Source organism: Mixophyes fleayi, chromosome 11, assembly GCF_038048845.1.
Source record: "Mixophyes fleayi isolate aMixFle1 chromosome 11, aMixFle1.hap1, whole genome shotgun sequence".
NCBI lineage: Eukaryota > Metazoa > Chordata > Amphibia > Anura > Limnodynastidae > Mixophyes > Mixophyes fleayi.
In genome coordinates this window covers 86805711-86821241 of record NC_134412.1, presented here as the reverse complement: position 1 = coordinate 86821241, position 15531 = coordinate 86805711, and the positions used below count along the sequence as shown (strand labels likewise).

Here is a 15531-nt window from a genome sequence, read left to right as displayed (position 1 = left end):
TGAATAGCTTGCAGATCATACACAAACGTCTGCCTCCACCGTGTGGAATTTAAAGCAGGATACAAATCTATATAAAAAAGGAATCCAAGCCATATATTCACATTTATATTTGTGTCCTCCTCGTAGTATTGATGAGAGTCTCCATCAGGTTCTCCTGTAAATTGGACAGCCCCGATCATTTCACGTTCCTAGTGATATTTAAACACTTTAATCAAATATTGGGTTATCCAAAGTGCAAGTGGGTGAAAATAAGGCTAGACGCTATAAAATATAAATTTTTTCTGTTTCCAATATATGTGCTTTCAAAAACCCAATTAAGAATTGCACATATTTCAGTGAAATAGGTGTAATATGCTTTGAAACCATCAGAAATGGAATTATATTTATTTTTACTTTCAGTTCAGTAAACAAATACGTGAGAGAGATAGAGAGAGAGAGAGAGAGAGAGAGAGAGAGAGAGAGAGAGAGAGAGTCTCATCTTACTCCGCTTCTCGTAAGAGATTATACTTTGCAATGATAAACGGGCTGATGTGATGGGTTCGCTGAAAGCAATTAAGTATCTAGGGGGGTCTTCCCTTCCCTCTTGTGCCGAGCGGGATTGAGGTTACGAGTCAGAAAGTATTGTGGCAGGCAGAGATCTAGCCTTTGCTGTGGTAATAGAAGAGGATGAGATTGTATTGTAAAAATAGTTGAACAAACAGCATTTCTGGAATATCAAGGTCAGGCTGAGCGCCCTTTACCCAACATCACATGCAATGTACATATGATCTGCTGATTCTCCGGGGAAGTATGACTATCAGATAGAAATGATATATGTGAAATTCAGATGTATGCATAAGCCAATGCGTGTCAAAAATAAAAAAAAATTCCATTACTGTTGATTTTTCTGGATTTTATTTTCGTTACATTATATTTGTGCTTTCGTCTTTCACACGGGAGAACAGAGGCCTTGCTAAAAACAAAAAATGGTTCTGTCTATATATATATTTCTTTATAGAAGCTTGACAAGGTATTTATGACCTATACAAGATAGATGACATACGCTGTCAAAAAAAACCTAAGGATATATATTTCTTGCGCTTGCACTGTCCTGACAAGTTGTTGGTGTTCTTTATTAACTATTACTGGACAAACAAAACCAAAGGGTATCTCCTATATAACAATCAATACCTACATATAGACATACACACACACAAATAGCAGAGGATTGAATCTGTTACTTCAGCACAAGCAGGTATTCCGCGGCTCTCTAGCTGTGGTAGAACTACAAGTACTAGCATACCCTGCATACAGTATACAGCCCAACACGAACCCCCCAAAACCAGTAATGTCTCTGGTTCCTAGCTGAGTGATGGGTAACAGTCTAATGAATATTCATATCACCCAACTGTTGCGAATTAGGCGGGATAGTCCCGATTTCTGGGCTCTGTCCCGACCACAGGCAGAAAGTTGGGAGCAGGGGCGGACCTAGGCTTTTTTTTTTTAGGGGGGTTGATTTGGCATAGGGACGGCCACCTCCATTCTGATTGGCTGGCTTCAGCTGGTCCCGCCCCCGCACATGATTGGCCATGCCCCCTACCCGTTTTGATTGACGCCTAGAAAACAATTTAAAGGTAGAATTGTGCTGCTGGGTGGGGAGCAGCGATTGCCCCCCCCCCCCAATTGTTGTTAAAAAATGTTTCAAAGAAAAAGTAAGAAGCAGATTTTTATCCCAGGACCTTATAACAGTGCAAGGCCTTGTATAAATATTATACACACAGGATAGTGCGCTCACTAAAATGTTTTGATAAATATTTGGGGCAGCACGCTTTGCAGAAAGTAACATGAAAAAGGATTTTTTTTTACATGTGTAGAGTAAGAAATGTATATTAAGAAATAAAAAACAAAGTGTGAGCATTGGCCCGGCCGTAACATTGTGCACTAAGTAACAAGCACATAAACAGGGATCTTCTCTGATCCCCTCTCCCCAGGAGTGCACATGTAACACAGCTTGCTATCTATGTGTTACGCTCTCTCTCTCTCATGTCTTCTTCCTGGATACCTCACAGCAGGAAACAGTGCCGGCCTGGAGAGAGCGCAGAGCGTGCGGACAGTATGACCTGACAGCCAAGCTACCAGCAGAGAGCTCGCTATAATATCTGCTCTCTCCCAGGCAAACACTGTCACTGAGAAACCTCATTTGTTTTGCTAATTATATAATATACAAGGTAAACGATGATCCCGATGACTGGTTCTCTCTACAGTCAAAATAGGATAAAAACCACAATATTTATGTGCTCTTAATGAAACTTTATCACCTTACAGCTCTAACATAGATGTTGCTCCTGCTTAAGGGTAACTAGTTTCATCATATATGGAAACAGTAAAAAAAAACCACAATGGAGCCGTAAACCACAACACCTATAGTAAAATAACATTCATTAAGAACATCTAAAAAGTAAATTTTTTAAAATGTTTTTAGATGTTATTAATAAATGTTATTTGACTATAGTTGCTGTGGTTTACGGTTCCATTGTGTTTTTTTAATTGACTCTTTAAACTCATTTGGGTTTATATAACAATAAGGTGCTATGTGCGCACCAATGCGCTGTAACCCATAGCAACCAATCACTATTTTAATGCAGTCTGGTCGCTATAGGTTACGCAGATTTGTGAGCATTGCACCGTGTTATTAAATAAAGTTCTTATTTACTAAAAAAAAAAAAAAAAAAAAAAAAAGTACTCCCAAGCCTGGGAGATTTCAGGGATATTAATTTTGCACAGTAACTTTCTGACAGCATGGAGCCCAGGAGGTAGTCAGTGTCTTGTAAAACCAATATAAAGTTCTGGAATCATCAATTATGCAAAATAATATGACAATCACTAATGAATAAGAATAACTAGCAGGGGGACGGTTGCATGGCTCACACAAACCACACTGCCCTTTCAAACTTATCAGGATAATGGATCGTCGATATCAGGAATCCCCATGTGGGGGAACGGAAAGCGCTGAGCTGAGGGGAACAGTCTTGCTGATTTAGCATTGTATCATAAGGTTCTACGCATTATACTCATAATGAACGTACTTAACAGCATATTAACCACTAATTGCAAATGTCACTGTCTCTCAAGGCACGAACGTTGCTCTCCCTGCACTGATGCACGACACTTACAGCAGTAACGGGGAAATGAAAGCTAAAAATACAATTTGCACCGACATAAAAGAGTGCCCTGTAGGATTCACAGTCAGGCAACAACATTTCTCAACTATTCAGCAACTCTGGGAGACATAAACTTTCCATTGTACGCTGTGAGTCCAGCGGGAAGCGGGGGGCTATCGCTGTTGTCTTGTGTGTTTAACATTGGATTTTCTTACATACCTTTGAGCTTTATAATTTGCAAAAGGGCCTTAGAAACGTATAAATCCATGGGATAGATTTACTAAACCTTTTAAAAAGCTAAGGTGGAGGGTTGTCCGCAGCAACCAATCAGATCCTAGCTATCGTTTATTTAGTACATTCTAGAACAGGCTTGTCCATCTCGCGGCCCGCGGGCCGCATGCGGCCCAGCATGCCTATAAATGTGCCCCAGCAGGAGGAGTTTTGGTTGTGGCAAGGGGGCAACCCTGTTAATGAAAAAAAAAAATCCTGCAAAAAAAAAAAAAAGAAAAGAAAATACTTACCTTGCGGTCACGAGATCACGTCAGCTGACGCTCCGGCTCCCTCCCTGGTCTCCTCCTCCGTGCGGCGCTCGCAGTGAATGTCGGGCGTGACATCATCACGCCCAACATCCATTGCGGAGCGCAGCACAGAAGAGTCACCCGCGCGAACTATCAGTAGTAGTGAAACGAAGAAAACAAGAGAAGAGGATCGGAGAACAAGCCGATTAAAAGGTAAGTTAAGGGGGATTTTTTTTATATTATTTCAAGGGACAAAGACCAGTGCATAAAAATCACCTGGTCCTGGAGCATCACGGACCTTATCTTCCTGTCTTAATGACTGCTGTGTTGAAGCCCTTCATAAAATGTTGTAACAATATCACTTGATATTTGACAGCAGCCATTAGCATGTCATTGAAGCACCGAGCAACAACAAGGGAGCATTAGCAATGTTTTCTATGGGGTTTTTGGGATGATCAGCTATCGTTAGTGTTAGTGTATTTTATGTGCGGCCCAAACCAACTCGTCGTCTTCCAATGTGGCCCAGCAAAGCTAAAAGGTTGGACACCCCTGTTCTAGAACATGATTGGCAGAATCTGATTGGTTGCCTTCACATTTCCTTTTTAGAAAGTTTCATCAATCTATGTGTGAAAAAAATCCCTTTGAAATTCCTTTAACAAATTTTCATGATCTTATGAATTCCTAAGTATTTTCATTAAAAGCAGACCTGTTTCACTGTGCACATTAATATACAGGTATATTAATTAAATGGTGAGGTATGATTGAGAAAATTGTAATACCGTAATGTCCAATAGTACCCTAAGGGGGGTATTCAATTGTTAGCGTTAACGGAAATAAAGGAGAGCTTAAAAAATCTTAGCGTTAATACGGTAATTACTCGCGAAATTCCGCGAGTAAACTACCGTATTAACGCTTTTCTCGCGCAATATTACCGTATAAACGGTAATATTTTTTGAGCGCTCGTTTTTTTCCGTTAACGCTAACAATTGAATACCCCCCTAAGTGTTGCACAGAGAAGACTGGGTCATATGGTGAGTCAAGGGGTTAACTGATTGATTTGCACAGAGGCCTTTAATTCAGGACACTTCAATGCGATGCTCCGGTCTATGAGAACAGAGTGGTTAAGGTAGAAGATTGCCAACTTTCTAGCTCTGTGCCATCTGTTCAGCACTGTACACCTCTCTCCCCCGCAGCTCAGGGCAACCTCATGCCTTCAAATACAATTTAATATCAGTTTCCCGATAACCGTGGGAGCAGCCAATCACAACGCAAGATCTTTATATGCAGATCAGTCAGAATGGGGGCTGTTATACAGTAAAGTAACAAAGGCGATAAAGAGAATGAGTTCTGTGTAGAATGTTCTGGTTGTTAGAAAGCCATTCCGCACACCAGCCAGAAGCCCATGTTGGTGATTTAACCCGTCACCTCTGGGAAATGGAATTTACGTTTGCATTGTGCAAATGGCTGGTTGCGGCCCCGTGTCTGATTATACACCTCTTTATGCTCTGTCCCGGCTGGTCCTTCTCTACAACACAGCTTGCACCATCTGGCGCCTTGATGTCCGGCACCTTTTCAGCTAACACGGCACTGAAACCTCTGCTCCCCCGCCCCCCCCACATCTCTATGGGAAGCGAGAGTAAATGAGCGGAGGTTTCTGTACAAACTCCAACTTGATGTGTGTCCGCGGACTGATCCGAAGACACAGAGTCCCCTTGTGCCATTGAATCTGCCTCAGTGAGTCCACTTCTGGACTTTTTTCATACCACCCAATTGTCCCGATTTGGGTGAGAGAGTCCTGATTTGAGGGCTCTGTCCCATCATCCCACCCACGGACATCTTGGTCCCGCGAGCCTAGAAAGTTGGAAGATATGTTTTGTTCATTGCTGCTCTGCATAACACCGGTCACTGGTGCACAGAGCAATGAACGGGTGTTTGGAGGAGAGGTCAAAGGAAGAGGGGGAAAGGGCAGCCTAGCACTTCAAAAATGTTAGGTACGTCCCTGTGGTGTGACCACACCCACATTGTTATGTGGCCACACCCTCATCATGACATGGCAAAGCCCCTGTACCGACTCCAGGAGCTGCATAGTTAGGAGTTGTGCTTCTCGTATATTCACAGCAGGAGAAAGTGCATTTCAGTTGTGAATCACTGTGCGCCTCCTTCATCGGTGGCTGTATGAGGAACTCTCCGATGACAACAGTAGCAGAGAAGGAAAACTCTCCTTGCTCTATACCCCCTTCACTGTGCACTGCATGGTCACTGCAGGAGGAGGCACACAGCGATTCACAGACTAATCACCATACGCTTCCTCCTGCAGCGCCATGTGATGAGCGTAGGAGTTGAGGCGCTAGGTAGGTAAGAGAGAGACGTCGTAGTTGGGAGGCGAGAACCTCACTTCTGTCAATCCTACAAATCTGCCTCCAGAAACGAGAAGCTCAACTCACCTTATAAGATGGACCATCGCTGAACAAGTGCTGAGAATGAAGCCTATCTAACTAGCAAGCGTGTGTCTATAAGTTTTACTAATTCTTATGAAAGAACAAGTAAAAAACAAATATACTGTTGTATAGACGCTAACCGTTCCGAATTTACAGGGCTAATTCTAGGATTAAAAAAAATTGTACCTATTCATTAACAGATATTTATATAACGCCTAGCACTTTACAGAGAATATTTAAGTATTCACATCAGTCCCTGGAGCTTACAGTCTATATTCCCAACCAGACACACACAGGTTAAATTTCGTCAGAAGCCACCAGTATGGTTCTGGATTGTGGGAGGAAACTGGAGCACCCGGAGGAACCCACGCAAGCACGGGGAGAACGTACAAACTCCATGGTCGGGACTCGAACCCCTGGCCCCAGCGCTGTGAGGCAGCAATGCTAACCACTATGCTACCATGTTGCCCTAGGTATTTTCTTCCCAGGAAATGCCCCTATTTTGCCGGACAATCCCCAAATGTTCCAATGTTGACCAACTGCACATCATCACTAATTCTGCAGCTCTGACAGCATTATGAATAAGGTTATTCACAAGTGCCTTGGTCAGTTCCTGGCCATCTCTCTACAGTTTAATATGGTGAGCAACATGTGAGCTGCGGATCGGTATCAGCTCAAGGAAAGACCGGCAGTTATATGGCGCTGTCTCGTGCCAGTTAAGGATTTACTCGAGAACCAAGCAGTTCATCACCCAGATCCGTTCTTTCCTTTTTTTTTTGGTTTGCTAGATTTCCCTCTGTCATAACCGACTATTTTAACTGCATCTTTGGAAGTGGTTATCACCTATGCAACAGAAGGTTATTCATCAAACAGAGTTATTATCTCACTTGTGAGATCATATCACTTTGTGTTGTGTTCCTGGAAGGACTGATTTATCGAGGAACAACGTGTTTTAGACACTGATGAATCCACCCCTGCAGAATAACACAGTAGGGGCTGATGGTATCTCCCAGGAGAAACTATTGTGCATACGCCACGTTATTTACAGTAAAGAAATGTAAATGTGTAGAATCTTTAGCCAACATTCTATACACTGTGCTGCTTAACTGAGTTCTTAGGATACCTATTCAAGGGAAAAATATGTCAACGTCGCTTTTTGTAAGTTTTCGTTTTATATAAATGTTCAGTGTTACACACAGGCAGAAAACCGAATTTCACTTCATATCAGAATTTATTATATGACTGAGATATATGAACACCCTTATACTTCAATGTAACGCTGCCCCTAGTGGTCACGTTATAATGGAACACAGTGTATGAAACAACATCCTTATACTTCAATGTAACGCTGCCCCTAGTGGCCACGTTATAATGGAACACAGTGTATGAAACTAAACCCTTATACTTCAATGTAGCACTGCCCCTAGTGGTCACATTATAATGGAACACAGTGGAATGCTCTTGTATACAATATAGGAAATAGTCAACAATTACCTGAGAATATGATAAGAATTCAGCATACTGCATGACACATGAATGCTGACATGTACATAGATATAACTTGACCCTTACCCTGTAGCGCTGGCTTGGGAGATGTTTTTCTAATGCTACATAATATTCCAATGAATGAAACATAAGTCTAGAGTGAAATTCTGCCGCATAGAATTTATGGGTTATGGTAGGAAAGAAAAATGACTAGATTGTACAAGAAGAGAGTTAAAACCTCATTTTAGATTAAATATGAGATAACACACCCCCCTACTGAAAATTATATGGGTATTAGAATTCACTGAGAAGCTCTGTGTCCATAAAAAAACACAAACAATAACTGAGATGACCCTCACCAAAGTGATCAACAATCTACTTAAAGCAAAGTCTAAGAGGACAATAAATTAAAATATATTAAAAAATATATTAAAAAATGTAAATATTGCCTACTTTTTTTTATAATGTTATCGGACTATGGAAGCCAACACAGATCAACCAAGCTGGGGTAAAGGTCACTCCCTGGCTGTACAACGCTCAGCACAATTCATAGCACTCGGGTAATCTTAATAATTAAGGGGATAACACTATAAGGACAAGTGGGTGAATAAAAAGGCACCTTAGAGGAGATCTAATTACCATGCATAAATATTTTCAGGGACAATACAAAGTTTTGTATAATGTACTCTGCAAATGACAAGGAGACATCAACTACTTGTGGAAGAAATAAACTTTCACTATCAGCATAGGAAAGGGTTCTTCCCTGTAAGGGTAGTAAGAATAAGGAATTCTCTGCCAATGGAAGGAATGGTGATGGACAATTAATTACATGGATTTATAAGTGGATTGGATCCCTTCCTTAAGCTGGGTACACACTACAGAAATTGCAACCGACTTTTTATGCCGAGCAATTTTACATGCGATCGATGTTCCCGATCGCTCGGTCCATGGACTGCATACACACTAGTCTTGTTTAGGACGATAAAGGGAAGAGCGGACGTCCCTTTAGCGACTTTTTATAGCCATGTTGTCGTGAGCAATGATTGTAATTTCATACTCACTGTTGTGGATCGGTCGGAAGTTTATACACACTACACAGCGGAAACGAGATTGGAACGAAAATATTAAACGGTACAACCAACCAAATGAGGCGATAATCGTCCATTTGGGCAGACTTTCCACCATCGTGTCACTGCACACACTGACCCGACTTTTAAACGAGCGGTCGTACGATGGCTGATTTAGCCGATTATTGGATGAAAACTGTGTAGTGTGTACCCAGCTTTACAAGAAATTCAATCGTTGGCTAGACCTATTAAATTGCTGGAGAGGCTGGTAAGGCATTCGATGCCCAAAAAGATGCCATGACGCCTCAATCAAAGGCCATTGTCTAGTGAGGGGATTAGCACACATGAATAAAATGAATAGGCAAGCCTTGGGGGAAGATGGCATAGAGACAACACAATGGCACTCTACCGAACAGTAAACTTATTAACAGTTTATAAAAAAAAAAACAACACACTTTTATCTCCGAACTACATTAGATAGATAGGATAGGAAATGACAGGGTTAATATAAACAAAAACCTCTAACGGATTAGTACTATTTAATTAAGTCCTAAGTGTCACATACACAGGAAACTGTGCGACCAACCCAGGATGGATCTCGACTCCAGCAAACATATTTTACTCTGTATATTGATCTGAATTATTTAACAAACTCAAACATAAGAGTACGGACTAATTCTAATTTGTGTTCCTGGGTTTAATGATGTAATACTTCTAGCCCTGCGTATTCTAAATGTTCCCATTTTTTCACCCTGCACTTATGAAAAATGATTTTGTGAATATTTCTTCAGGGTAATAAAAAAAGCAAAACAAACACGGAAACATTAGCAAGTAAAGCTGTTTAAATGATGAAACTGCGGGACGGCCCTTAGATGGGAAAAAAAATGCTCTGTGAAATGAAAGTCTTGTAGTGTATAGCTGGCATGTTGTTTAACATCAGTTACGTGTCTGTGTTCGGCGGACTGCCACTCAGCCCCTGGGGCACGCATGAAAGTTATCTCAATAAACAAATACGCACTTGCAGAAGTAAATGATCAGTGTCCTCCTTCAGCACTGACCCAAGACCCTTATTGTTGTAATATCCAAGACCCTTATTGTAAATCAACAGAGAGGCATGGTGTTGGTTTAGGAGTTACAAGGGTAACAAATAACCAGCCACTGTTGTATTTTACAAACCTAGCCCAATGAATAATGTCCTGCCACCCATTCAATACAGCGCCACATGCTGGTCGATAGTTGTAATGCAGCGTTGCTTTTCCCCCCCCTACTTATACAAATAGCAATTTCCATAGGATGGATCCACCAACTTGTTTGAGTTTAAGGTTTTGGGGCATTTTTCTTGTTTCATCATCATCATCATCATCACCATTTATTTATATAGCGCCACTAATTCCGCAGCGCTGTACAGAGAACTCATTCACATCAGTCCCTGCCCCATTGGAGCTTACAGTCTAAATTCCCTAACACACACACACACACACACACACACACACAGAGGGAGAGAGACAGACTAGGGTCAATTTTGATAGCAGCCAATTAACCTACCAGTATGTTTTTGGAGTGTGGGAGGAAACCGGAGCACCCGGAGGAAACCCACGCAAACACAGGTAGAACATACAAACTCCACACAGATAAGGCCATGGTCGGGAATCAAACTCATGACCCCAGTGCTGCGAGGCAGAAGTGCAAACCACTAGGCCACTGTGCCGCCCTTGTTTCTTTTTTGCATGGCTGCTTCTGGGGTGAGGAGAATATTGGGTTGTGGCCAATAACTCTTAATTCTGTGGTTTTACATTTCCATTAAGTTTGAGTACAATTGTTTTCCAGGCTGGTAGCACCGGGGTGGAGAGTGAGATAGTGTACGGCATACGGATGTGTGACAAATTACCATGACATAGTTATGCTGCGGAATTGTAGCAGAGTAGAATGGATTTTTACTTTGGTACCTGAACTTTACACAAATGATAAATTTCATCACGCGTCATACTTTACACTAAGGGATTCGAATACAAATATATATTCTAAGGAATCCAGTGCTCATAGTTCTTTATTTCTCTTGAACTATTTACATTTGCTCTATGTCCTTTTGCATTTTTTTTTTCAAGGGAAACTATGGTGCAGAAAAGTCGACAGCTAGAAACTAGAAATTAGGCTTGTTGTAGCATTATAATCTACCCCACTAATCCCTGTGTGGATATTTCGTTATGTGAAGCTGGACCAAAACACACACACACACACACGTTATATATATATATATATACATACATATACACATATATATATACACATATATATATATACACATATACACATATATATATATATACATATATACACATATATATATATACATATATATATATACACATATATACATATATATATATACACATATATACACACACATATATATATATATACACATATATACACATATATATATATACACATATATACACACACATATATATATATATACACATATATACACATATATATATACATATACATACATATATATATATATACATACATATACATACATATATATATATATATACATACATATACATACATATATATATACATACATACATATACATACATATATATATACATACATACATATACATACATATATATATACATACATATATATATACACACATAAAAATATATAAATAGATATATATATAAATATGCACACGTACTAATGTGAACTAGTGATAGGTGAAAAAAGTGCAAGATCCATTCCTAAAAGTAAAAATGCTTCAATTATTTTTTTCAATAGTTTTATTGCAAACACATGTAGGTGTTCTGTAATTCTTGGGGCTTTAATACCTCATTCTAACATAAATAAATACATTTTGCTTGGTTTCTTATTTATTTATCAATAAACAAATATATTGATTTTTGCTTTATTTATTTTTCTTTTACATATTTCATTATTTTATTCATTGTTTGATGAAAAGAAAACTAGAACAAAAGCTTAGTCATATTAAAATACTTTGTAATGTGAGAGTTGCTTTTTTTAGAATGTAATAAAGTATTTTTAGGAGTATTTAATAATGCAATAGAAAAAAAAGGATAATTGTACTTTTTTCACTTGCATTATTATATCTAAAAAGCATCAAAGCATAACATTCACCAAATGAAGTGTAATAAAATTTGGTGTATTAAACACATATTCATTGGTTTTTGAAGTGTTCCAAACAGATGTTTGCCTTATGAAGAAAAAAAACTTTAAATTTATAGAATTGTTATAGATGTTTGATGGCTTCAATTTTGTGTTTAAAGTGTTACAAATATTTTAATACAATGTTTAAATTGCATCCATCACCTACACCCAGTAGATTAATCACCCCTGAGCTGCGAGCTGAAATCCAGCGTGTAAATTACGGTATTAACGGTATTTACGCGCAGGATTACCGTATTAACGGTAATATTTTTCGAGCGCTGGGTTTTCGGCGATCCCGCCGTCAATTGAATACCCCCCTTAGAGGTATCCGATGTTCTAAAAAGGAAAAGTGGAGGTACTGCCTGTAGCAACCAATCAGATTCTAGCCACCGTTTATCTAATACATTCTAGAACACGATAGATAGAACCTGACTGGTTGCTATGGGCAACACCTCCACTTTTCCTTCTTAGAAGTTTTGATAAAATCTCCCCTCCCCCATCTCCTTAATGTTTTTCTTGGGGTTAATAATGTCAATGTTTCAAATCAATTCCTAGTTTTGTTTTTACAATTAATATTTAAGACAAGCTGGATCATTGGGTAGTGATCTATAACTGCAGAAAATGATTTTCCTCATCATATAAATGATTGGTGATGCTCTTTTAATGTGACACAGATGTGCAAATGTATATTTTCAACATTAAAACAACCTGCCCCCACCACAAGCGACATTTTCCTAATAAACATTTGCTTACTGTTATGTCTGCAATGAAATAATTTCCAATTAATTACACTATCCACTTTAGATTGCATATTGCATAAAACTATTGATCACCAACAACAAACTTCATTCATTTACCACAATAAGATAGGTTAAAAAAATTGCTGGGCCCCTGGCCTAAGCAAGAAACATAATATCAAACAACATTTTAATAAATAATTTATTATATAATATTTTTATAAACCAATCTAAAACACTGAAACTGTCACATGACCTCAATGTTAACATAAACACAATTCTATGTATGTGTGTGTATAATATTATATGTATACATATATATATATATATATATATATATATATATATATATATATATATATATATATATATATATATACATATACACACATACACATATATATACACACATATATACATTTATATATACATACATATATATATATATAAACATATATATATATAAACATGTATACATACACATATCTATATACACATATACAAAAAATGCCCCTGTATTCTAAAACAAAATATCAAGTACATTAATTAATTAATTATGATTTATTGTTGAAGAGATGATTAAGTCACTTTGCACCATAGTATTTAAACAACACCCACGTGCTGCTGTTGAATATTGTTTCCGTAAAACAGATAGTTTAAGCTCTGCTTAATTTACTTGAAAGAGGCCATTGCCAAGGTAGGATAGAATTTTATGTTAATCTAAAACAAAAATAATCCCATACATGGGAATTTTACCGTGGATAATAACTTCTGCAGTAATTCTGTACAATGCTGCTAAACTCTGTTTTTAACTATTCATAATATGAGCATATGCTTTAAAACATTTTTAATGCATCTATTAATTTCGTTTCGCTACTTTTGTGTTTAAAAAAATATCCGCTAATCAGTTTGTACTTAAAATGACTGTAGTACAGAAGCCACCCAATCACAGGCTCTGTAAACAAAGCCAATTGATAATTCTAATGTATCAATTGCAAAGTGACAATGGTACCTGATTGTTTTAGAAAAAAAGAAAAGTTCAATGACAGGAAATGCAGTCAATGGATAAAAGAAAAGCCAGAAAGTTAATATATTACGCTGGCTAGTTAGAATTTATAATAATGTATTATGTACATGGGAAAAAAAATCAAGTTATACTTTTCCTTTTGAATTAATTATTCATTCAATTATATTAGTAAGATGTGAGTATGCATGTAGTAGTGGACAGAATACAGAACACCATCACTTTGAGCCATTTGCAGATCATCATTTAAGAATCCTTGAATCACCGACCCAATAACACCGTATGTGCTTCACCGAGCAGGGGCATCCATTCTTTTGGGCTGAACCAATAATCATGAGAATGAAGCCTATCTATGTACTTAAAAGTATTGACATCACTGTGGGGTAGAGTTAGTAAAACTTCTAAAAAGGATAATTGGAGGTGTTGCTCACAGCAACCAATCAGATTCTAGCTATCATTTATCTAGTACATTCTAGAATATGATAGCGAGAATGTGATTGGTTGCTATGGGCAACACCTCCAATTTTCCCAGAAAACGATAGGTAGAATGTGTGTCTTTTTAGAAGTTTCTGTAAATCTACCCCTATGCCTCAGTGATGTCACAGGTCCCTAATAAACAGAACAGTTTCCTCATTAATTCAACCACCAAAATGGCTGCCTCCACTATTTGTACTCAAAGAACAACATATGTAGACTCTAGAGATTTCAACACAGTTCTACGGTTGAATTTCCAGCGAACATGATCATGAAGTCTCATTACAGTACATCAGTATTTAAATAGGCCCCTGTGTTTTATTGTCACGCTTGAGCAAAACGTTATAAACACACTACAGAAAAAACTAATACAAACATTACTGGAATAAAAGCTATCCAAAACTTAGACTTTTAATGTGAAAGTTGCACTACAAACTTCTCCAACAGTATTCTAAAGCAAATCAGTAACCATTTACCAAACTAAATGCCTGCATCACCGAAAACCAAACAAACAACTACGGCATCAACCAATCAGCATTAAGCACCACGTACATTAAAGATATAGAAAACCTTGCAGGTAGCCTTACCTGTAGCAGCCAGTAACACCTCCTGTGGAAAGTTGGGATAATGGACGAATGTACATAGCAGCCATATAGACACTAGAATAAAACAAAAAGGTAAAGAAGTATTAATAAAGCAATAATAGCACAATCTATTTCCTTCTTTGCCTCCTACATTATCATCATCATTTATTTATATAGCGCCACTGATTCCGAAGCGCTGTACAGAGAACTCATTCACATCAGTCCCTGCCCCATTGGAGCTTATAGTCTAAATTCCCTAATATACACACACAGACTAGGGTCAATCTTGATAGCAGCCAATTAATCGACTAGTATGTTTTTGGAGTGTGGGAGGAAACCGGAGCACCCGGAGGAAACCCACGCAAACATGGGGAGAACATACAAACTCCTCACAGATAAGGCCATGGTTGGGAATCCAACGCATGACCCCAGCGCTGTGAGGCAGAAGTGCTAACCACTGAGCCACCGTGCTGCCCCATTAGCTTCCTTTGCAGGGGGCACATTACCACCCCTGCTGGGACTTTTCCACAAATCCAGGACTGAATATTAAAATAACAAACCATGAATGAAAACAGTTCTTGAGTTCATTTTACTTGTTACATTTCTGTAGTATATATTATAAGCATGTTTTCATGTCTACAAAACTCTTTACAAGACTGGAAATGTAATTCTCCGCCGATTATGTAATAGGAAAACTAGCTCGGCTTAACTCAAAGTAGTTCAATTTAAGCTGTCTGGGTCATCTGGTTGGCATGTTGGCTGATAAGGCCGACGGGATTTATAGGGGAGGTGACTGGAGGAAGGGGGGGTGGGGTTGTAAGAGGCAGACTACCATTTCAAAAAAACTTGCCACACCCCCTGGTATATGATCACACCCCTTTTCCTA

The 15531-nt window shown here is 38.6% G+C and overlaps 1 protein-coding gene across 4 annotated transcripts in view; it reads right to left on the bottom strand.

Annotated features, from left to right (window-relative positions):
• CAMTA1 (calmodulin binding transcription activator 1) overlaps positions 1-15531 on the bottom strand; it is a 1141371-nt gene that overhangs the window by 476768 nt on the left and 649072 nt on the right. For all 4 annotated transcript variants that reach the window (XM_075190128.1, XM_075190126.1, XM_075190127.1 and 1 more), the window contains exon 5: positions 14649-14720. In XM_075190128.1, coding sequence (XP_075046229.1) covers positions 14649-14720 — 72 coding nt within the window. The remainder of the gene's footprint in view (positions 1-14648; positions 14721-15531) is intronic.